Source organism: Alosa alosa, chromosome 21 (genome assembly GCF_017589495.1).
Source record: "Alosa alosa isolate M-15738 ecotype Scorff River chromosome 21, AALO_Geno_1.1, whole genome shotgun sequence".
In the NCBI taxonomy this organism is placed as follows: Eukaryota; Metazoa; Chordata; class Actinopteri; order Clupeiformes; family Clupeidae; genus Alosa; species Alosa alosa.
In genome coordinates, this window is record NC_063209.1 from 13,584,854 (window position 1) to 13,609,967 (window position 25,114).

Sequence of the window (25,114 nt, forward strand, 5' to 3'; positions counted from 1 at the left end):
TGACCCTTTCAAGTTTTCCACATTTTGTTATATTTCAGACTCATCTTGAAATGGATTAAATTAGTTTTTTTTTTTCTCATCAATCTACACACAATACTCCAACACTTCACAAAAAAATCAGGTGTTTGTAGTGTTTTTTAAATTTATAAAAAAAAAAAAGTCTGAAATATTCCATTTACATAAGTATTCAGACCCTGGCAGTTGGGTTAGCCCCTTGAAATATAGAAGAGGGTGCGCACATCTGAATGTTGAAAAGTAGGTGCTGGACTCAAAAAGCGACGATAAAATGACAAAAAGTCCGCACACTATAGAGCTCCATTAATTTTTTTCTTTTTATTCACCACATGTGACAGTGGTGTCCCGAAACGTCACATGTGGTGAATAAAAAAAAAAAAAATGAATGGAGCTCTAGTGTGCGGACTTTTTTGTGTTTTTATTGTTAGCCCCTTGAGCCGTGGATCTGCCCAAGGTTTCTTCCTCAGTAAGGGAGTTTTTCCTTGCCCCTGTTGCTCTTGGGTGCTCCTTGTTGGTGCCCCCAATCCCATCCTCCCCACCTTTCTTATGCAGCCCTTGCCACTTAATCTACTAAACCCCTCTTCTACTGCACTTTTACCCCCCATAAAAGCACAAATAGGCTGACACCAGACATAATTTCACTGCATTTCTTACATCCAGTAACTATATGCATGTGACAATAAACTTCCTTGTATCCTTGTATCCTTGTATATAGGCTATGTGTAGGCTACTATTTAATAAAATGCATTTGGAACAGATGTTAAGGTATTTTTGCTTGAAAACACAAATGTTGTTGTGTGATGGAAATGACAGTTAGACTTTTGGAATAAAATGGCAAAAATAGGCCTAGGCCTATATATTATTTAAGAAAAATCATCACAGCCAATATTAGGGCAGGACGTTGAAGAATTGAAGAAAAACAAGGTTTATGGGCAGGTTATGGAATATAAAAAATAAAAATATAGTGAGTCAAGCAATTATACAGAACCTCAGATATATTGTCAAGGCATGCCGTAGGCCTACATTATTTATTACAAAAGAAATTAGACATAGTCGTTCTGTGTGATTTTACATTTTTTTCCCGTAAATCAGCTACGTCAGGGCGTACAGTGCGTAGGGGCGGATCTGCACGCTGGTAGGAAGCTACTGTCTACGGTAGGAAGGGACTGATGCAGTAACAAGACCAAGCTGACGGCCCATGGGCTCCAACTCTGCGCGACAGACAGCAAGTCTGTCAAACCGAGCTTCTCAAGTATATACTTGGCAAGAAAACCGTTAAACAACTTTTTTGGTTCAAAGTCATACTAAACTGGTCACCAGTATGTGGATAACACCCGAAGAGGTGTTGCTTGCCAATGCTCTATGGGTTAGCGAAAGGGCGAACCCCTTCTTCATTCTACAGCGAAGAAAGGGACATGGTAAAGGAGGAGGCATCACTGGTATGTTTGTTCGTGGATATAATGGCGCATGACACAAATGCTACCACCTAAAAACGTGAAAGACATAACATTTCAATGCGATTCGTGTGATCCTGTGGTTAGATGGCTAAGATTGGTAACGTAGCTAGCTTCTGGTAGCCTGTGTTGACGTGGTCGGACAGGCTAATATAAAGTATCCCTGCTAACAGCTGACTGGCTAGCCAGACAGCCTACCTACTACCTGACTTTGTGTTTACATTGTCATTATTTGCATCTTTCTGTCTGCAATCACTTACTGTTCGTCAATCTAAAACGCACTCGTATCTAAATAAATGCCTAGAGTAAGCTCTTCCATTGTCATTAATTATAGGCATTTGATGTGTGTCATGGGACTTGAACAATAGAGATTGTTTTTAGCTAGGATTCAGATCAGACGTCTTGTTGTTTACCCCAGAACATCAAATATGTTTGCCAGTTAGCTTAGCTCCTGAGTTATTCATGCTGCTCGTCCGAGCTAACGTTCTTCTGTAGTGCACATATAACCGTGGCGCCCAGAGTTGTTATTCATAGGCCAACTATTTCAGAAAGGAAAAGTAAACAATGAAAAGCCTCACACTTTGGTTAAGTCCCTATTTTATACTAACCTATATTTAAGCCTACAAATTCAGTGTGTTATGGCTCCTATTTAAAAAAGAAACACAAACTCACAGACTTATCTTTATATAGCCTATTATATTATTGGTGGCTTTGGTGACTTTAAAATCGAGGCTGTCTTAATGAAGTGAATTATAGCAACAGGCACCTTTTTTCAATTAACCAAGAATATGCCCTGTGGTATTCTGAAATGTCAGTTGTGGCCGTGTTGATGATTGCTGTTCACTATTAATACAGTTATTTGAACAATGTTGAGACTGAGGTACTGTAGTATAGTGAAAGGCTGTCTTGCTGTTTTTTTGTTAACATGGCATACCTGTGTTAGCTCTTGATTTTACACGCTTGAGCTGCACATTAACTAGTCATGTGAGTCCACTAAAAAGTGCAACTGGCATGGGAATAATGCTAATTTGAGATGTTTCTTAAAAACTTGCAGTGGCTCCAATAGTCACTAAGAATGTCAGGGTCAAAGAGGGAAGAGAATTTAGGGGGCTTGGGATTTGTGCAAAACACAAAAAAAGGACAATCAGTTCTGTTGCTAGTCACAGAGGAAGTACGCCTAAGTTACAAGTAGAGTCTATTTCAATTTAGCAAAGAAAAAAAACTGTGGTCTGGCCTAATAGCTTAATGGTAACATTATTGTCTGTAGTGTCCAACTCAGGGATTTGGCTATTCAACAAGGCCCACCTGAGCCAGCTGTTAGTGGTGGGTCTTTAATCTAGGCCAAGTACTGTTGTGTGTCATAAGAGGGGCAAAGAATGTGTTGAATTAAATGTTTGTTTCAAACACAGTCCTGAAATAACACTATAAATCAGTGAATGAAATGGTTTTGTTGAAAAGTTGAAAGCCAGGCTCATTTGATCTGTAGACTCCTGTGTGTGATGAAATGATGCACTGTAAGAAGATGGCCCTGAAGCAGTTCTCTTGTCTACTTGTTTCTTAATAATTCATCATAACTGATTATGATGAACTGTTAAATGTACGTGACTCATGATTTATAGATGTAAATATGAATTATAGATTTTTCAGAAAGAAATTTCTGTAGTAAGAGTTTTTTCTTCCCTCTATATTACCCCCCCCTCTGTGTATCAGGGTTGCTAGTGGGGACGCTGGATGTTGTATTGGACTCAAGCGCTCGTGTGGCTCCCTACAGGATCTTGCATCAGACTGGGGATTCTCAAATCTTCTGGAGCATTGCCTGTGGTGAGTCAACAAAGCATGAGACACACACACTCTCACATCCACCGTCACACACATCACACATCACTCGGCAATGTTTTTTTTCTTTTGTGTGTTTGTTTATTGTATTCGGTTATTTAGTGATGATTCAATAATGGGCTAATAAATCTCTTTCCGGGTCCAACGGCTTTCAGAGCCGCTCGTTTTTCTCTATAGACAGCATAAATAAACTACTAAGTAGCCTTTAAGAAAATTGTCATCCTACTACTCGTTGCCTCAACCTAATAAAATTCTATTTTTTGCGGAAACATGGACTTGGTTGTATCATCTGGCTGCGCAGCTACAGTAATAACTCTATTAAAGTTAAGCGATGTTGTTTTACTCTCACTAAATCGGAGGTGATGGTGACAAGGTTTACAATTTGCGAAACGTTTTTTTGATGAAAAAGCTGTTGGGCCCGTGACGTCAGACTTAACAACCGAATTGATGGAGTATGTCATAGTAAAGCACTGATCTGTGATCCCCCTGATGTCATCAGGTGTTTGAGTGAGTCACTCTGAGAGGTGTCTGCCTCTGTGTTTTGCAGGCTCCTCCAGAAAAGAGATCACAGAGCACTGGGAGTGGCTCGAGGCCAACCTGCTCCAAACGCTGTCAATCTTCGACAATGAAGATGACATCACCACCTTTGTCAAAGGGAAGATCCAGGTGAGCCCAGACAATGCCAGTGGCATGTGATGTTGTACGTCAGTGTTATATCTCATCGTTTCTGCCTCTGCTTTTCTGACAGGGTTTTATGTCCTGCCTTGAGTTGCTGTTAGCCTGCTGTTTCTACTTATTTATCTAATACTCTGTAAGGGTCCCAGGGGACCTAATTTAGAAATGTCAAAACAAGTTCACAATACACTCAACAAGCAGTTCACGTTTTCTCTACCCTCTCCTCTCTCTCTCTCTCTCTCTCTCTCTCTCTCTCTCTCCCTCTCTCTTCTCTGTCTTCCTTCTTCTTTCCCTCCTCCAGGGCATCATGGCGGAGGAGAATAAGAGCCGGCTTGCGCAGGAGGACGAGGACTCGGGAAAGTTCCGCGAGGCGGAGCTGAAGATGCGGAAGCTGTTTGGCATGCCTGAGGAGGAGAAGCTGGTCAACTACTACTCCTGCAGCTACTGGAAGGGCCGTGTGCCGCGGCAGGGCTGGCTCTACCTCAGCGTCAACCACATCTGCTTCTACTCCTTCCTGCTAGGAAAAGAGGGTGAGAGAGAGAGAGAGAGTGTGTGTGTGTGTGTGTGTGTGTGTGTGTGTGTGTGTGTGTGTGTGTGTGTGTGTGTGTGTGTGTGTGTGTGTGTGTGTGTGTGTGTGTGTGTCTCTCAGAGAGAGAGAGAATTTGTGAATGGAATGTCAAAAATTCCCTATTGTTAGTCATCCTTAAAACGTACAAAGGCCTTAAGAAGGCTTTCTGCAAAATACTGTATAAGAAATTACCAGTATTCTAAAGAGGAGAGAGGGAGGGAGAGAGAGAAGGGGAGAGAGAGGGAGAGACACATCCTGAGGAGAAGTGAAAGAAGCTGAATTTTAAATTGCTGCATCTTGCAAAACAAAATGAAGCTGGCTGTGAGGAAGACAAAGCCTCTCGCTGTAAACCAGGTTAAGGGGAGGGTGGGGTGAGGTGGGGGGAGCAGGAGACATTAGTGGAGAGACCAATAGGCAGCAGTCATTTATGACCAGTTCAATCCTCCAGCAGTTACCTGCCTAATTCACGAGCATGATGCCGAGAATGTGATGCAGTTCATTATGGGAAACGCATTTTTTTTTTGCACGAGTTGTGATGAGCGTGAATCAGCGTGCTGCCGTGGCAGTGAGTCAGAGAATGAATAAGAATGAGGCTTTTACAAGAGTGAATGAGAGAGACTGACAAAATGGGAGTCTGAGTAAGTAGGAGATGAACACCTCACCTAAATGCGGTACGCGTTACTTCTCCCTCAAATTCCTCAGGGAAATCTAATTTAGCTTAATGGACTCGGGTCAGACCGGCTTTGTTTGCTGCTACGTTGCTTGAGTGTTTCCTCTTTAACCTAAACACTGTCTCTTTGTCCCTCTTGCTGGTATGACTATCACAGCCTCCCCCTCTCTACCTTTGAGCAATGCATATGGCCCCCTCACTGTGCACTTATTCTTTGCTCCTCTCTCTCTCTCGTCTCTAATGCCACGTCTACACGAAACCAACAGGTGTATTTTTTTCTCACCACTTTCACACCTTAGGTATTTTTGGTGAGTTTAGAGCTCCCTCTAGAGTCCCGATGTGTTTATATGTTACTCTGCTGTTGTAAATAGCAAACTTCTCGCGACTTATGCCCCCAGTACACAATGCAAATGCTTTTGTTGTGGAGGTGAATGATTAACAAAAGGCAAAAACTATCTCCAAAGAGCTATATCTACTGACAAGGTAATGTTTTACGATTCTCACGAGTTTTGGCGGGGCGCTGCTCTTGGAAGTTGCATGGCTGGTTTTCTCGGTAGGGACTTGCTACTTCTATGCTCTATAGCTACTGTATGCTAGGTGAACGATTCACCTATTACAAGTTTGTTTACCATCAAATTGGCTTCATAAAGGTGTAAATCTTGCATAGTGTGCCTTTAACGATACCGGTAAAGAAAAAACTTGTGTGCACACAGAGGTGAAAGCGGCTAAAAGTGCTGTAGTGCATCTGCCAGACCAGTCGATGGCGCTGTTGTTAAAGCAGTTTATTAAAGCAGTCGCATGAAATAAGGAGACTACAGACAATGGTTTTCAATTCAACTGTTAAAATAATAAAGTTAATTTTCGAGGTATGTGACAGCTATGTGGAATTTGAACTGGTTTTACGTTTTGCATTAGGTCTGGTATAGAGCATGTTCCACTGGAGAAAACATTAACATGCATTAGTCATAGGTTGTAGTAAGCTAATGTTTAACTAAGTGAAGCTAACGGTGTGCTTCTTACTTAGCCACAAAAGGCTGATAGCTTGTGTACATAAATCATGACCGGGGAAAGAAAAAACATTTTAACATGACAAACAAGTGATTTTGGTTTGTTCTGACAAGCAGCGTGTCAGGTTGAGTGCATTGGCTGAGCTGAGGGGTGGGGCTACTGTATGTCATCATAAAATTGCAGGCTTTGCCGTCTACACGGCAAAAGTTAACAGGCGGTTTTGAAAAAATCCTACTTCGGAACCCGGTTTCCAAAAGCGATCGGTTACAGCCTCCTAAAATGCCGGGGTCGTGTAGACGCAAGGCCTAACCGATAAGATAAATTCACCGGTTTCAAAAAACCAGCATCGTGTAGATGGGCCCTTAGCCTCATATTTTATCTTAACATCTTCTACATCCTGTAGATTTGTGCAATTACTCTGTATGTCTTGCAGTGCCACACACACACACACACACACTCTTTCTATGAGCTGTCCTTTCCTCTTCTCCTCACACACCCTCATTCACAGACTCACTCACACTCTTGCAATTTTACAATGAGCCAATCAATCTCTGTGACCCGTGAAAGGCTGCAATTGAGATACTCAGATACTCACACTCTCTTTCTCCCCCTGCAGTGACCCTGATAGTGCAGTGGACGGACGTGACTCAGCTGGAGAAGAACGCCACACTGGTATTCCCGGAGAGCGTGCGCGTGAGCACGCGCGACACGCAGCACTTTTTCTCCATGTTCCTCAACATCAACGACACCTTCAAGCTCATGGAGCAGCTGGCCAACATCGCCATGCGCCAGCTGCTGGACAACGAGGGCTTCGCCGCTGACCGCTCGCTGCCCAAGCCCTGCAAGACTCTCAAGAACGTCTCCGCGCTCAAGAGGTACAACTATGGATGTCAGGGGGAGGGAGGAGGGAAGGAGGATCGCAGGCTGACTGGTCCGTCCCAAGGGCTGGCTGTTATCGCTGCTAGCATAATTAAAATGTCGAAAAGACAGAGCGGGAGAGAGACTGAGGGTGTGTGTTTGTATGTGTGTCTGTGTTTTTGATTTGTTTGCCTGTGTGTGTGTGTGTGTGTAAGCTGTGTGTGAGAGCTCTACTCTAAATGGACCTCCTTTAATGAATTTGATTATCTTGAGAGTACTGCCAATACTATTTATGAGGCTTTAGTGGCCCTGAATGAAAAGACATCCTAGCCATTCCCTGTATACATGTGCTCTTTACCAACTTGCTTAGTCACACAAATGTCCACATCCCTCCATTCCCCTTCGTAGAAATCAATGCTTTTGGAATATGGCTGCCCATGCATGACCCGGCTGTGGCATGGCACTGTGTGTTTGTGTCGTAGGGTGTGTTCTGTCACATGGTTGCACTTCCTTATCGGTTTTTCAAACAGCAGTGTGGGTCGGGAGAAGTGTCCTCAGTGTGTTCCGCTGTTTGCTCACTTCTGCATGGGAGTGCAGAAAGTGGTCGAGCCAGCCAGCTGACCCATCCTGTCATCCACTTCCATATTCCAGTTGAACTCTGACCCCTCCCAAACAAAACACTAAGCAAAAAAACAATAAGTGCTTGAAATCTATTTTAATTGTACAGCTAGATGCTCCACACAGGATATACTGTATCTTCTAGGCTGGGGTGCTGAAGCCTGGTAAAGCCTGTATTCTGTATTCATCCAGAAGCACATAACGGTGTAGGGAATCACACTCATGTCAATTACTTTGATAAGGCCAAATTATCCATGGTAATAATTAAGCTGTTCCCTTTAATAATTAAGCTGTTCCCTTAATAATTAAGCTGTTTCCTTAAAGGAACAGTTTGCAATTTGGTTTTGGTTTTGCAAAAAGTTGTTGATATTTGAGCTCAACGGCCTATCAAATTACACCCTCCCTTCTGTGCTCCTGAAGCTCTGTGTTGATTGTTTATGTTATGGTTCCAAGTCTGAGACACTACTGCTTGTTTGTATTACAGAACCTGGACTGTGTACAAACACCACAGTTCTTTTTAGCAGCAACACTGAACACTTGACTGCCAAATTCAACAAAAACAAAAAACAAATATACCTTTTAGTATTTTCTGTTCTTTTCCTGTTTGTTTCTTTTGTGGTGAAGTGCTCCCTCGTCTGTTTTGAAATCCTCAATGAAACCCTCTGTTTTGGCCTTTTTGTAGTCTTGAATGAGAAGCTGTCACAGAGAAATCCACCTACAGAAACACAGAATACTGGTGCATGTTATGACGTTGATGACCCGTTCTAGGGACCTGGACGCCAGGGCGAAGAACGAGCGCTATCGGGCCCTGTTCCGCCTGACCCACGACGAGCGCCTAGACGGGCACACCGACTGCACTCTCTGGACGCCCTTCGCCAAGATGCATGTGGTGGGCCAGATGTTTGTGTCCAACAACTACATCTGCTTTGCCAGCCGTGAGGAAGACATGTGCCAACTCATTATCCCTCTGAGGGAGGTGAGGGAAGCCTACTGCACACACACACACACACACACACACTCACACACACACACACACACACACACACACACACACACAGCATATACACACTCACTCCTGTAGACACGTGTGTATGTGTAGACACTAACACTATACCTTACCACACAGAGCAGAGCAAATTCTGTGGATAATGTGCACAAATTAATGATTAGTTTAGGAATAAATTATATACAACTACTTAAGCATTATTATAATGTACTTGCAGTCAAATAGGCTTGATTGTTAAATACTTTGCCCATTCGTGCTGGATGCTGCATGACGCAACATTGAATCTCCCGCCGGTTGCTGCATAGCGCAACATTGAATCTCCCGCTGGTTGCTGCGTAGCGCAGCATGCTTTTTATTTCATGTTTCTAGGTGTACAGAGGCTTAGATATTAAGGTTTTGGTAGACGTTGACAATTCTTAGTATTTTTTCAGGAAATAAGGTTATTTAGTCTAGAATGTCATAGGATTCTATAGGCGTTTTTGGCAGGCATTTTAGGAGTAAATGGGTTAATATGTGGTTGAAGTCTTGATAAGCTTGTTGTGTTTCAGTAACACACTTAAGTGTAACTACATTAGCAGTGTAATCCCAGTGTAAACACGAACCGTAATTCCCGCACGCCGTGTCCTGCTCTGTCCCAGGTGTCCATCGTGGAGAAGGCGGACAGCAGCAGCGTCCTGCCCAGCCCCTTGTCCATCAGCACCAAGAACAAGATGACCTTCCTGTTCGCCAACCTGAAAGACCGCGACTTCCTGGTGCAGCGCATCTCTGACTTCTTGCAGCGCACGCCTGAACGGCTGTGGAGCGAAGGCGATCAGCTCCCGCTAAGCGGCCAATCAGTGAGTCAGTCATTCAGTCGCTGGAGCCGACAATTGGCCGAATTAGCTGTCAATCAGCAGGTACTGACTATCACTGCCTGTGTACCCTGTTGTGGTGTGACCCATCCCTCCCCCACCTGAAGACCCCTCCAGTCCCTCTGGTAGTGGTTTGTTGTGGTTGTTGTTGTGGTTGTTTTTGTTTACCTATTTACCCAGTTTTCCCCCCTCCAACCTAATTACTGCTACATTGCTTGCTTGGCTGTGTCTTATCACATAATTCACATACGTGCGTTTACAACTGAGCCGCTAAGCGTCTGATTCAAACCGAGTGTCTTCTCTCCCCCTGACCGCTCGACCCGTAGGGGACGCCCAGCCCCACCACCCCCACCTTTCCGTCCAGCCCGCTCTCCTTGGGGGCAGGGGAGCCCCTACAACAGCACCAGCCGCAGCCGCAGCAGCGTTACTACTGCCCCGACCTGCCCACTGCCAAGCAGGGCCTCCTCCGCATCTACCAGACGGACGTGCCTGAGGAGATCATGGGCCCCAAGGCTGTGAGTTCCATACTGCTGCTCTGTCCACCATCTAGCTTCTCAGGGGTCAGGCCGTGTGACATGGACTGTCCATGGCTGTGTCAGGGTCAGGGACGCCGTGTTTCCTTTTTTGCACTTGTCACCGTCAGCTTGAGGAAGGTTCATGCAACCCAACATCAGTAGAATGCATTATTTCCTGGTGCTTTCTCTGATGCTCAAATTTCCTTCATCAGAACATCCCAGAATGAAATACCTGTCCTAGTTGGCTTTTATGTGATGAAGGTGTGAATCAAATCCATTGATCCGTATAGATTCTGGATGTAATGCTGACCACACAAACATTCAAGTCAGCATGCTAATGTGCCTTCAATTTCACAACATTTGTTTAGACCTTGATATGTACTTGATGCATTCATTGTCACTTGATGACTTTGGAACTCCAAAGTGAACGCTGACCTAATAAAAAAGAATGCTCTCATGTTGCTCTTTTTGCCTTTGTGCCCCCTTGTGGACAGTAGTATGCATAGCATGAAAGGAAAAAGTTTCTTTCCTACTTTCTTTCTTTCTTTCTTTCTTTCTTTCTTTCTTTCTGTATCTCTGTCTGTATTTCCATCTTCTCCTGCCACCTCTTCATTTCCCTTGTTGGAAGTCGCTTTGGTTAAAACACGTCAGCAAGTAATGCAATGTAATGTAATTTCCTCTTCAGTCTACACACATCTTTTCATCTGTCTTTTTGTCTATCTCTATCTCTCTTTAACACATCCACTTGCCCGGTCGTTCCGTGTTGTCTTACAAAAAAACCTTTTCTCCATCTCTCTCCATCCCAGACAAAAGAGAAGATGAAGGAGGAGGCCTGGAACATCCACTTCTTTGAGTTTGGCCGAGGGGTGTGCATGTATCGCACCTCTAAGACCCGGGAGCTGGTGCTCAATGGCATCCCGGAGAGTTTGAGGGGGGAGCTGTGGCTACTCTTCTCTGGTAGGAGCCCTACCTTCAACCAGGGGGGCGTGTGGGTGGGTGGTGGGGGGGTTGGTTCAGTTAAGGTCAGTTGCAGCTGAGTCTACAAGACCGTAAGGTGAGGCAGTTTGAATGGGGGGTTTTTTTGATAGATGATCTGCTTTGTGTGTGTGCTCGAATGTCAAATGACTGTGAGTGTGTGTGTGTGTGACTGAGTGAGATGAACATCTTATTTGCGTGTATATTTACCGGAAAGATGTGGGTGAAGTGTAGAACTTAGAGGAATTTAGAGTGGGAACCCAGGTGTTGGCCTTGTTGAAGAGTGCAGTTGTGCGCTCTACTGATTGGCGGTTAGCCAGTATTGGTTTAGGGGCAAATAAGGGTGGAACCAGTGAGAAGTGTAGTGAGCTTAAACAATGCCAGGAGCAGTCTGCGCTGATTTTTAGAGTGAGGGGTAGCTGTCAATCATCATTGAGAAGGCAGAGGCAGGGGTTGGGTTGTGTGTCAATACCAAGTAGTGATGATGACGTTGCAGAAAATGTATCTTTCAAGAGAAGTGTCTGATTGGGATGCACTCTTAAAACATGCACATTTTAATTCATTTAGTTTGAAAACATTTCAAAGGCGTAGAATTGATCTTAACCCTCACATTAACACCAAAGATAGTCTTGAACAGCTGAGGAACCATCTCTATTAACACACATTATTTTTCTATGTGTTTGAGTTTTTCAAACACGTTTCCCACTAATCATCTGACTCTGTGGAGAGATACTAAATGGAACTTGCCCTTACTTGGCTAGTTGCCATGGCAGCTGTGACCGTTGTTCCAACATGAACTTGTGACCTTGTTATGACTCATCGTTTCACATGATCACCTGATACTTGCCCTGTTCATAGCAACAACAACATCATTACTAAGAGGTTTTGGCGTTAAGGGAGTGTTCCAGGGCACATAACAATAATTCAAACTACTTGGGTATCAGCCTGTGCTGGAAGACATATTGTAAAGCAAGTTGGCCATGATGTCAGAAAATCTTGCCATTGTGTTTTACAATTCCTTATTTTCTTTGTTTTCCCCTTTCCTTCCTTCTTTCTTTGTTTCTGTCTGTCTTTCTTTCTCTCTTTCCCTGACCCTCTCCCTCCATCTTCCTCTCTCAGGTGCCCAGAATGAGATGGCCACCCACCCGGGCTACTACGCTGAGCTGGTGGAGCAGGCCATGGGCCGCTGCACGCTGGCCACCGAGGAGATCGAGCGGGACTTGCACCGCTCCATGCCCGAGCACCACGCCTTCCAGAACGAGATGGGCATCGCTGCTCTCCGCCGCGTGCTGACCGCCTACGCCTACCGCAACCCCAACATCGGCTACTGCCAGGTGGCCACTCGCAAACTTATCTATGGCATACACACACACACACACACACACACACACACACAGATAAAAACACTAGCATAGGCTACTACTAAGTGAGCATGCACACTTAAACATGCAGGTGCTACAGTCTCTACTAAGTGAGCATGCACACTTAAACATGCAGATGCTACGGTCTCTACATAGTGACCTCAGTACTAATATTTGCTTTGTCCAAGTGTATGAATATAGAGGGAAATTACTGACTAAAACCTTATAGACTATAGACTAGTACTAAATGAGCATGCACACTTGGACACGCAGATGCTACCGCCACAGCCTAGTGACCTCAATATGTGCATTGTCCAGAGGGAAACTACCTACTAAAACCATATAGTTTACCTTTCCTGTGAGGTTTACAGACACGCATACACACCACCGCACCCCACCCCCTGCCACACACCACACACACACACACACACACACACACACACACACACACACACACACACACACACACACACACACACACACATATTCAGCAACAACAAACAACAGTCAAACACTTGAACCGTTGAAAGCAAACATAACATGACATGCTTCTGGGTGTGTATACAAACACTCCCACATTCCCAACCCTCAGCTACCAGTACTACAGAAAATGTATGTCATTTACCTACTAAGGGATTCACAGCATGTACTGTACATACCCACCAACACACACACGCAAATACATAGTCATACTCACCATCTAGGCTGACCACAGTCTATTTCGACCCTCTTTTAAGCAGTAGTAGGTCAAGGGTACTTTCCAGACCATAGAAACAGCTTTTAAAATTAGACTCCAGAGAGTAACTTCCATCTTATCGCTCATGAAATATGCATGTGTTTTCATCTGGGTGTCTTATGGGCACAAGGACTGCTTTGTAGTATCTAGTTACAGCTTTACATCATCAGATGGATTTGCTTCTGAAAATGTTGATGCATTGTGTTGATGTTAATTATCTCTCTCTCTCTCTCTCTCTCTCTCTCTCTCTCTCTCTCTCTCTCTCTCTCTCTCTCTCTCTCTCTCTCTCTCTCTCTCCCAGGCGATGAACATAGTGACGTCTGTGTTGTTGCTGTATTGCACTGAAGAGGAAGCCTTTTGGCTGCTGGTGGCTCTGTGTGAAAGAATGCTGCCGGACTACTACAACACCAGGGTCGTAGGTGTGTTTGTGTCTGTGTGTCTGTGTGTGTCACATGAATTTGTAGAAGAGAAGCATCTGGCATCTGTATTTTTTCTGTTGAATTTTCTGGGGTGATACTGAACGCCTGGACTTCTGGGAATACCACATACCAGTATATATATATAAGTTACTAAAACTATGAACAGCTACACCTAAATCCTGTGTGTGTCTGTCTGTGTGTCTGTCTGTCTGTGTGTCTGTCTGTCTCTCTCTCTCTCCTCCCTCCCTCCCTCCCTCCCTCCCCCCGTCCCTCAGGGGCCCTGGTGGACCAGGGTGTGTTTGAGGAGCTGACGCGCGAGTGTCTGCCACTGCTCTACGAGCACATGCAGGAGCTGGGCGTCATCTCCACCATCTCGCTCTCCTGGTTCCTCACGCTCTTCCTCAGCGTCATGCCCTTCCACAGCGCCGTGCTGCTCGTCGACTGCTTCTTCTACGAGGGCATCAAGCTCGTCTTCCAGGTCTCCCTGGCCGTGCTGCACGCCAACATGGAGCTGCTGATGGCCTGCAACGACGAGGGCGAGGCCATGACCATCCTGGGAAGGTGATAGAGAGAAGGAGAGAGAATGGGGGGGAAATGCTTGCACCGTGTGATTCATGCTAGTCATTTGTGCTATTTGAAACTCCTTGACATATAAGTTCATGTTTTTTAATTGTGTATTTCAGGTAATATCATTACTTTTGCAGTTTTGATTGATGAAAGATAAATCAGATAACCGTAACCCAATTACAGTTGCACTGAAACTACCTGGAAAACAAAATGTAAAAAAATTATTTATGAAAATTCAGTTTAATGGAGGATATGGCGTTTTGGAATCAAACTCTTCATTTAAAAGAGCCAACATGTTTTCATTGGTTTCCACTGTAGTTGAGTTAATTACCATTGAAGAGTTAGGAACAGTGAATGGCCTGTTTTTTTTTTTTTTTTTTATTTCAGTAATGTGTAGAAGCATTTCTGATATCACATGACAACTCTTACCAAAGCCATTTTGGTATGGTTCGATGGCCATTTTTCACAATAGATGGATGTTGATGTAGGTATCGTTAGCTGGGGAATAATAATGAGAGGCCCAGCCATTGTGTTGGAAAAGTAATAATAACCACTTCCTGTTTTCCAATTAGGTATTTGGATAATGTTGTGAACAAGCAGACCGTGTCTCCGCCCATTCCCCACCTCCACGCCCTGCTGACCAGTGGGGACGAGCCACCGCCAGAGATTGACGTCTTTGAGCTCATCAAGGCCTCCTATGAGGTGAGACTCTGTTCCTTTGATCTGTTTACTTTACATCTAACACACTTGGCATTAGTACGGTTTGCCATCACTACTCATTTACAAGGTCCTCATTAATCATCTGTGTTCATCATTTCTCTTTCTCTGTCATGCACAAATACAAACTGTCATACGCCTACACACACACACACACACACACACACACACACCATCCTCTTCTCTTTGGCCTCGAGCAGAAGTTTGGCAGCCTCCGTGCAGACGTCATTGAGCAGATGAGGTTCAAGCAGAGGCTAAAGGTCATCCAGTCCCTGGAGGACACGGCCAAGAGGAGTGTGGTGAGTGTCTGAACTGAGCATGCACGACACATCACTAATTAATGATGTTTTTGCTTGGCCAAGCTGGAACTGATTGGTGTGTGTGTGTGCGTGCGTGTGTGTGTGCGTGCGTGCGTGTGCGTGCGTGTGCGTGCGTGTGTGTGCGTGTGTGTGTGTGTGTTCATACTTGCAGGTGAGGGCCATCATGACTGATTCAGCCTTCACCATTGAGGAGTTGGAGGAGCTGTATGTCCTGTTCAAGGTGAGCTGGCGTGTTTGAGCTCCCTGGTAGCTGCACTCAGAGCAGTTGTCCAAGCTGGCGTGTTTTAGCTCCCTGGTAGCTGTACTCAGAGCAGTTGTCCAAGCTGTATGTCCTCAGGTGTCCAGAACAATAAGATCATGTCCAGGCATCTTAGAGAGTTGAGGCTCATTAAAAAAGCTCATTAAATATTTGTTGAATTTTATAGAACTACCCTGTGACCTACTTTTGATGAAAGCATACTGCCGGTCATATTTCACACAACAATGTGCAACAAAAATGACTTGCTCTAAAATTGCTTGAAGTGTGTCTAAAATGTGGTTCTGTTTAGGTCAATGTTCCTATGTCTGCATGTCATCCCATGATTTATTTGTTTTGTGTGTGTGTGTGTGTGTGTGTGTGTGTGTGTGTGTGTGTGTGTGTGTACATGTGTGTGTACATCCTTGTGTGTATTTAGGCCAAGCACATCATGAGCTGCTACTGGGGTGCGAGCAGCACAGCGGCAGAGCGCCACGACCCGAGCCTGCCCTACCTGGAGCAGTACCGCATTGACCTGGGTCAGTTCTGCCAGCTCTTCTCCGCACTGGGTCCCTGGGGCTGCGGCATCCACACGCCCACGCTGGCCTCGCGCCTCTTCCGCCTGCTCGACCAGAACAAGGACGGCCTCATCAACTTCAAGGAGTTCGTCACGGGCCTCAGTAAGCGGGTTAGGGGTGAATCAGTCTTGGGGGAATATTAGCGTCCTAGCCATATTGGAGATGTAATGTAGGGTCTGAACTAACACATTTTCCATGTCATCCAGATCAGCGATTCTAATAAGTAACTGAGTGTTTGAAACAAACACTGGGGATGGACTTAAAAATATAGCTAAAGATATAAGATTGAGTTGAGTTTGGTTCATATCTAGAATGCACTGTTGCATTGAGGTTCTCTCCCTGCTACTGATGGCAGTTCCATTTTCAGGGAGCATGGGGTTGGTGAATGTATTGCGTGACCTCATGCTGCCTGGAGTACTGGTAAATAAAGCTGTCAGATGGATAATGGGAGTGCTCGCCGACTGTGGTAACCTCCGCTGGTGTCATTGTTGGTGCTGAGTCATGCTGCAGTAACAAACATACCTGGATCATTCCGTGTCAAATCAGATAAGGTTGTTGCTGCACCGTCTCAGATTGTGTTCAAACCTTGTCTATATCATCAATGGGTCACATATCATGTCATCAAATGCTATGTTGTGTTTAACCTGAGGGGACGCCAAAATCTATTTTTTATTGTAAATGTTTATTTTGGTGTTCCCAAAACACCTGTAACTACATGCATTTATTCTGTGAATAGGACTTGGGACAATATTGGTACTTTACACACTAAATGTCCACATACTTAACTATTTCCACATAGATTTGTATGGTCCTACTAGCTACCCCACATACCATTTCAGTTGCATGAAAAGGACACAAAAATACTAACATGCCTTGTTTTATCCTTATTATTGTCACGGCCTTTTGTTTTGGAGACTTCACATGTTGGGACAACATTAACAAAAGATTATATTTCTAGAGAAAATACTGATTGATGGCTGTTGTGTCACAACAAAGGAGTTTTAAGACTTGTTTTGCATGTTTTTTTCTGAAACTAGGGACTTCTATAAAACCAATGAGACTGTGGTACAAACTTTTAATGATTGAATCGTACTGAGAACATGTTTGTCTTCCATTCTACAAAGTTTGGTCAGGCTAGGAATAATACTTTTTAAGATATGAATGTCCAAACATAAGATGAGGCTTTTTAGAGAGTGGAAACAATCAAGGACAATTCCTGGATTTTGTCTGATTTGACACGGAATGACCCACCTACTGTATGTACTCCTAAAAAGGTTGTCCTGCACTTCTTTGAGAGGCCTAGTCATTTGAGAGGTCAAGACTTTCTGTACATCCTATGGAAGACTGATCAAGAGTCTGTCTTTTTCTTCTTTCTCTCTCTCTCTTTCTCTTTCTTTCTTTTTTTCTCTCTCTCTCTCTCTCTCTCTCTCTCTCATTGGTCTCATTGGTCTCAGGTGGAATGTATCATGGAGACATGACCGAGAAACTCAAGCTCCTCTACAAACTCCATCTGCCTCCAGGTAAGCAAACACTTATCTGTTTGTACTGACATTGTGTGTGTGTGTGTGTGTGTGTGTGTGTGTGTGTGTGTGTGTGTGTGTGTGTGTGTGTGTGTGTGTGTTCGTCCTAATGGTAAATGGAATGCAATCATTATTGAATGGCAGCAAGGATGTTTGTGGTAGACTTGTTTCTGTATTTCTGAGCAGAAGGAGAAGCAGTAAAGTAAGTTGTTAAAGTAGTAGATCTAGAAGAAGAGGATAAGAAAGTATGAGACCCAAGACTAGACCTAACAGTATGATTGTAGCAATTAGTAATATAACTGGGGTGTGGTCGAGCAGCAGTAGAAATAGCACCGCCTTAGAAACAGTTGACCCAGGGTTGATTCCTGAACTCAATGCTGCGAGTCCCTGTTGCTTTGGAGAAAACTCTGTTAAATCCAACTTGTTTTGCTTTCACTCACTTTAGAATAGTCTATGTTCTTAACCAAGACTGTCTGACTGAGTGAAAGTTAACAGAAGCCAAGCTGTGTGTCGATACTGGGTGAACTCACACATTTTGGAGCCAGAAGTCAACTGACACAACAGATGCCGGTTTCCTCGCCTGATAGTCAGCACAAGTGGAGGAAGTCCATTATTTGGAGTCAGCAGGCGCTTCTGTGACTGCGTGACAGAACAAAGCCGCGAGGGCTGCAGTGTGTGTGTCCAGAGGACACTGCAAATGCATTTACACTAGACACTCAGGGCCAGATGTACTAACGCTTTTGGGCCCACTTCAGGCGTATTTGTTTCGCAATGTGTGTAAAATCATTGCGAGGTATGTACAAACAGGCCGCAATGATGTAAAAGCGCAAACTGCCTGTCGCCGGTGCTGAAAGTGGCAGATTGCGTTTGTCATGTCATGCATATGCATTCATGGGAGGATCCAGGGGAAAGTGGGAGTTTAGCGTAAAAAGATGGGAGGGGAAGAGTAAAGAGTGCTTAATTATGTATTCCGGGGTATGTACAAAGACTGCTCCTGAAAGCGCACGTCTATTCTGCGCCTAAATACTTTCGTCTTGTAAAAGCAGGTGTTAATCCAAATTGCAGTTCAATGTGTCAATAAGAGAACCTTTCAAAGACAACAGAATCGCTATTTAGAGCACCAGTTTTTGTGGTGAAAGTATTTGTACTACCAAAAGCAACCTTAATTTTCGTTGGCCTTTCGAATGTCTTACTTTCACTTTCACGTCATTCACTTAAACTTTCCTACTTGCTAGATTTGACCAATCTTCCATAGCCTATGTGCACAAGTAGTTTGAGTAGAACTACTGATCTTCATTATCTCCCTACTTGTTTACATCTTATCATGTATGGTATTATTTCATGATAAGCTAAGCGTTTGATTCTTTTAATGTTGTCATCAGTTAACTTCATTCAACTGCGCTTGTAAGCTGCCATTCAGTTGTGGGCGTTAGGTAGTGCGTTCTGGGCGGAGAAAGGCAGAGAAAGGTGCAGTTTACACTAAGGATTGAACGATTGATAAATACGACGGAAACTTGGGTCTGACAGCGTTCGCAATCTGCGGTGTGTCCATGACGCTGATAATGCTACGTTCGCAAATGTACATACATCTGGCCCTCAGAGCTGGAGCTGTTTTTGTTGATGTGAATTTATTTTCTTTTTTTTCTGTGTGTGTTTGCAATGTGTAATATTTTTAAGTGTATTTACAATGATGATCCTTTTCCTCTTTCTCTGACTCTTTCTGTCTTTCTTTCTTTCTTTCTCTCTCTCTCTCTCAGCTTTGTGTCCAGAAGAGGCAGAGTCAGCACTGGAGGCAACACAGTTCTTTACAGATGATGACACACTCCAGGGTATAGACATTTTCTCTACACACACACACACACACACACACACACACACACACACACACACACACACACACACACACCTCCAATCAGTTTCTCTCATGTACATAAGTAAACACATTCAGTCATTGGGCCTAAATTTGCATACCATGGCTCAAACCGTTAGATTTAGTGCAGTGTGCACTAAGTGAGCTCTCTCAATAAACAAACAGAATTAGAAACCTTACGAACTGAACCACTGTAGGTCTCCACATTGTGAACGGTCCCCATAAGAGGTTGTCTCCCCTTACTCATAGGAATACATGTATCTGTTCTGTGTCATCTTCAAGGGTACCTAGAGAATGTCCCTCTGAAACTCTGCATGTGTGTTTTTTCCTGTGTATCCTCTCCCCTCGCATGTTTGCATGGGGAACTGCCAGTCCCACTAACGTGTAACATGACAGAATGGATGTTGAGCTCTGTTGAACCTCATTTTCCTCATACTCTTGTTTCATCTGTCTCCTCTCATCTATTCTCTCTCTCACTCTCACTCTCACACTCTCTCTCTCTCTCTCTCTCTCTCTCTCTTTCTTTCTTATTGATATCTCCTTCCTTTACTTTCTCTTCCTTTTCACCTGCTTTCCTCATCTTCTGCTCTTTCTTATCTGTTTCCTGTGATCTCTCTCTCGCTCTTGTGCTCTCTATCTCTTGTTCTCACTATCTTCTTCTCCTTCCTTCCTTCTTTCATTCCTTCCTTTTTTCTTCCTTCACTTGTGCTCTTCCTCTCACGTTCTCTCTGTCTCTTTCTTTCTCATTGTCTCGCCACTCCAGATTCTCCCTTCCTGTCTCATCTGGATTTCCTGGTGCAGGAAGTTACTGAAGGTTTGTTTCTGTGTGCCCCAGTACAAGTGAAAAGCCTCACGACTTGGTTCACAGTTTTACTGGGGAGTTCCACTTCAGGCCACCCACCACATCTGCTCTCACCCATTTTACACACATTAGTAGTCTATTGTATGTCATCCATCAGTGGTGTTGGTATGGTGTTGGTATGGTGTTGTGTGTTTTGGGTGAAAGAATATTGAGCTTGATTTCATCTCACTCGTTCACATTTACATTTTATAACACATATGTCTATCCACCCGGGATCAGTTGGGGATGGCTTTATGGTTTTCTGTTCATTAGAATTCCGTTGAATCTGTCCATCCTCCCTCACTTCACCTGACCTCATCGTAACCTCAAGCTTTGTATCACCACTGTTGACGGTTACCTTTTCTTCCCCCTCTTCTCCATAACTCATTTCCCTGTTGAATTTCCACATTCATAATCTGGTGTAATCCTCCTCTGTGTGTTCTAACATGTTACCTCTAACACCACTCAGTATAATCCTGGCAATATGTTTACCTGTTGTAAACTAATTTCACACCGCGGTGAAGGGTAGTTGCCATAGTATACTACAAATCAAAATTGTGTGTTATGTAAATTGCTCTCAGTCAACTTTCATAATTAAAACATTTCAATATTAAAACATTAAACACATTTTACAAATATAATGTATTCAACCAAGTTATTTGTTCTGGAGAATATTTGGTCTAGCATCCATGCATATTTTGAGGCCTATGATCCTTTTAACTGCTGTGTATAAACTACCTGCAACATCCTTTAGCCTCAGTCTAAACATGATGCAGAACTGTGTAAATGTTAGTTCAGGAAGTGTCCCACCCTCAAAGTCCCATTGAAATACAGACCTATTCTGCACTATGGCAATACTAAGGTCATTTTAAAAACATTTACATGTATTAATTTAGCGGACATGTCTCTATTACTTTGGTGAGTGTGTGTGTGGTGGGAAGCTGACTGCTAGCTGGCCTGCCTTTGCTGATGATTGATTGTGTGTTTGCAGGTGAAGAGGTGAAGGAGGCAGGAGACTCTGGAAATGGCGACTCTGAAGACAAGAAAGGTGCACTGCTTAGCAGAGCAAGTTAATATTTGTAACAATTTGATGGAGATCTGTGTGCTCTTGATATTCATTTAAGTGGGCAATGAATAACTCTGACAAAGTTATTGATTGGGGTTTAAGACAGGAGTAAATAGCCTGCTTTCTACCGTTTTTCTCTTGCAGAGGAGAAAGTGAAGGACTATAAATATTACCTAAGAATGTGGGCCAAAGAGAAGGAACCCAAAAAAGAGACGATCAAAGACCTGCCCAGGATGAACCAGGTACCCATTACAGTAGTTGACCTTGTTTGACTGTTGTGTGAGCTTTCATACTGGTGTATGCAGTTCTATATTGAGGCTGCTACCTGTTCTGGGTCAATGCTCTGTGTAGTGTTGATGGCCTTGTCTGGTTTTTGCCGTCTCTTCACAGGAGCAGTTTATTGAGCTGTGTAAGACGCTCTACAACATGTTCAGCGAGGACACCCTGGAGCAGGAGCTCTACCACGCCATTGCCACTGTGGCCAGCCTCTTGCTGCGCATCGGTGAGGTGGGCAAGAAGTTCTCCAACAATGGGTCCGGCAAGAAAGTTCTAGAACCCCCAGCCCAGCCCCAGCCTCCGCCTTCAGCCGACGGCCCAGAGAGGGAGGACTCCAATGGGGAAGGCAGCTCGGGGCAGTCCCTGATCTGCAAGGCTCTGGCGGAGGCCCAGTTGGAGACGGTGGGGCCCCCTGGAGGAGGTCCGTCAGGAGCCGGAGGCTCGGACGAGGAAGGGAAGGACGACACCTCGGTCTCGTCCTACTCGGTGGTGAGCGCTGGCGAGCTCCAGTGCGAGGACATCGCCGACGACACCGTGCTGATAGGCTGCGGCGGAAACGGGGCGGGGGATAAAAGGCGAGGGAGCGCGCCGGACGCCGACTGGTCCATCACCTTCGAGCAAGTGCTGGCCTCCATGCTGACGGAGCCGGCCCTGGTGGACTACTTTGAGAATAAGCGGGACATCCAAGGCAAGATGGCTGCCTGCAAGACCCAGAGGGCTGTGGAGAGGCAGATCAGCTCTTCGAGTGACCATGAGCTGGCCCAGCTGTCCACCTGAAAGAACGCCCACCAACAGACGCGGCCGAGTTGCACTCTCGCTTACACATACACCCATACACACGTGTGTGTATTTGTGAGGGAGAGTGCGCGTAGACACACATGTATAATAGTATGTGTACAGTACGTGTGAATGCAGGCCCATATCAGCAGGCGAAGGGGAGGTATGTGGCTACGCAAACATGCATGTCTGATAATAGCATGCAATTTTCCACGCACTTGTGTGTACTTTACACGTGGGTGTGTGTCTACGTCAACGTATGCAATGTGATGGGCAAAAGTGTTTATTTGTAGACACAGGCAATGACCTTGGTTTGCTATGGAACCTCCATTCTATTCCATCCCATTCTCGTTATCAGCCCAGACATGTCAGCTCTGTCCAGGTCTGTCCCTCCACGGGGAACCAGACACCGATTAGATCATGGCTCCACAGGCTGTATAGTTGCTTGTCGTTCTTCAGCCATGGGGTACCATCCATGAGTTGGGCTCAGGGCCCAACAGCTCTGATTCAGTTGTTGATATTTGGGGTCTTGTCACCTCATCTAAACATGAGGCCTTGTACCATTTGGGTTTTTTTTGTGGCTTTGTTTAGTCTTTTCTTCTGTTTTTTTTTGTTGAGAGACACTATACACACGTCTGTAAGATGGGGCTGTCCCAGTTCAGCAGGTTCATCTAGACCCTCATCACTGTAATTTATGTGCCATTACCTGGATGGATCTGTGCAGTGAAGCAGTGTTTCAGTACGGTTTGTGTCAGAACTAATCTTACACTAAAGCTTTGGTTGGTGATGCTAGACTGTAAGATCTTTGTTTTAGAGAGGGACTCACATTAGACATTCCCTGCAGAGGGCAACAGAATAGGGTTTTGTTTAGCTCTTGAGCAGTGTCTGGATGCCAGCATGTCATCTTCAAAGTGTCATCTTCTGTGTGTGTGTGTGTGTGTGTGTGTGCGTGTGTGTTGTTTGTGTGTGTGTGTGTGTGTTAACATTTAAAGCTTCCTTGACGCTGTTGAGGACTTTGCCTAGCAACCTGCAACGCTCACAACCCCAGTACAGAATAGAGAAAGTGGAAGTTCCATAAGGTTGTTCCTGGGCCAGTAGCATATGCCGTGGTATTATTTTAACTCTGCCTTTAATTGGCAAAATGTCTGTCATCAGCAACAATAAGAGGTTATTTGTTGAGTTGGTCAGTATTAATAGGTTCTCTTCTTTATGTGAAAGTTTTTCCTGTAAACCTCTACTCCGTTGCTATAATTGGACCATAGCTTGGTAAAAATGTAATAACGCCAGGCAAATCTTTATTGTTATTCAAATACGTAACACTATCAGACGGGCCTCATAATCACAATGCACAAATTGGTTTACACTACTACTGGTAGTTACAACTGTTTATTTCTAATCAAGTGGAAATACCATTGATTACACAGTATTTGGAAATGGTCCACTGTGCAGCTATCTAGTATTACATATGATGGGCAGGATCTGTTCGGCGGAAGTCGTTAGACCAATCTGTATTATTTGCTTATAAATTGCTGGCTTTTAGAGTTTCTAGTCTGTGCATTTGTTCAAAACATTTCACCAAATCTAAGCAGGTCATGTAATTCCATGTAACATTTTTGTTTCTATCAGAATTTATTTGGGATAACTGATTACTTTTACTCACTGCTCAAACACACATAAATGTATGTGCTAATCTTTATGCAAAGCTATTCATTTGTCTTAAGCTGTATATAGAAGCATATCATATTTTCTTATATAAAGTGTTTTATTGTTAAAAGTCTATGTAATACAATGTAACTTTTATCCTATTTTAAAAAGCATCCTCGATTCTCTTGATTTTAAACATAACTTTATTGAATAACAATCTTGCTTACAATTAATTACATTGTAAGCAAGATTGTTATTCAATAAAGTACCTTAATTTTACTCATGTTCCTACACCAAATACAGTGGCTTATATCTCTAGCTGCTTTTCATGGATAAGACATGTTCCACTGTGTTGAGACTGAGAACTAAAAGTGTACTGCGTCCGGTGTCCCTGTTACCGCAGGTCTTTTGTGAGTTTGCCTGTAGCAGTTATAATTAACTCAATAATTCAATCTCTGACTTTTGATGTCGTACATAATCCTCATCAATGGATTTATGCCTGTAAGACTGAAGCCTGGTAAAGAGGTGTAATGTGTATGTTTTCCCCCATTGAGATTACATTTGTATGTTTTATTTTCCTTCTCACTTTAACATACTCTCCCTTTACTTACCCAACACACTGATGGTGAATTAGAAAAATCCGCCTTGGTATGTGTCTGTATTTCCACGTGCATCTTAACTGTGAAAATGCTTTAACAGAAACAGACTGCTTGTGACTGGCTACTTCACGTTTACATGCTTACAGGTGTCTCACAGTAGTTACCACACACCCCTTTGCCAGTTCCATGTGAAAATGTTCACCAGTGTCGGTGTTTGGTGCCTCAAATACCAAGTATCGTCTCCACAGACTACATGGAGTTATTTATTTCATAATGCTACACTAGGTGGTTTTCGATGATTATTGAACTGTACTGTATCACATCATCTTGTGTAATAAACGAAAGTACCATTAAATGAGTCGTGTTGTCGTGCTATTTTGTCTGCATGCTTTATGGAAGTAGCAAGGGTGCAGACTGTACACAGCTTGGTGCTATGGCAACCACATAAAGGGGTTACCATGGTCATAGTACAACAACAAATCCTCACAAAAATGATTAGCTAACAACAGAGAGGGTTAAAGCGGAGCTAGTAATCAAGG

General features: G+C 44.0%; 1 protein-coding gene across 3 annotated transcripts; it reads left to right on the forward strand.

The window, feature by feature from the left end:
• The first annotated feature begins 1,164 nt into the window (after nt 1-1,164).
• LOC125286052 (TBC1 domain family member 9B) lies at nt 1,165-24,930 on the forward strand. 3 transcript variants are annotated; one of them, XM_048230736.1, is made up of 22 exons: nt 1,165-1,454; nt 3,180-3,290; nt 3,853-3,971; nt 4,282-4,510; nt 6,843-7,101; nt 8,471-8,678; nt 9,347-9,604; nt 9,886-10,074; nt 10,881-11,031; nt 12,169-12,383; nt 13,448-13,565; nt 13,841-14,126; nt 14,705-14,834; nt 15,050-15,148; nt 15,321-15,389; nt 15,844-16,084; nt 17,437-17,502; nt 19,260-19,331; nt 20,136-20,186; nt 21,205-21,261; nt 21,424-21,521; nt 21,670-24,930. In XM_048230736.1, the coding sequence occupies exons 1-22, from the start codon at nt 1,337-1,339 to the stop codon at nt 22,330-22,332; spliced, it is 3,807 nt and encodes a 1,268-aa protein (XP_048086693.1). In that variant the 5' UTR covers nt 1,165-1,336; the 3' UTR covers nt 22,333-24,930. The 3 variants fall into 3 exon arrangements, with proteins under 3 accessions (XP_048086693.1, XP_048086695.1, XP_048086694.1); XM_048230738.1 differs by having other exon boundaries at nt 9,347-9,544; XM_048230737.1 differs by lacking the exon at nt 20,136-20,186.
• The last annotated feature ends 184 nt before the right edge of the window (nt 24,931-25,114 follow it).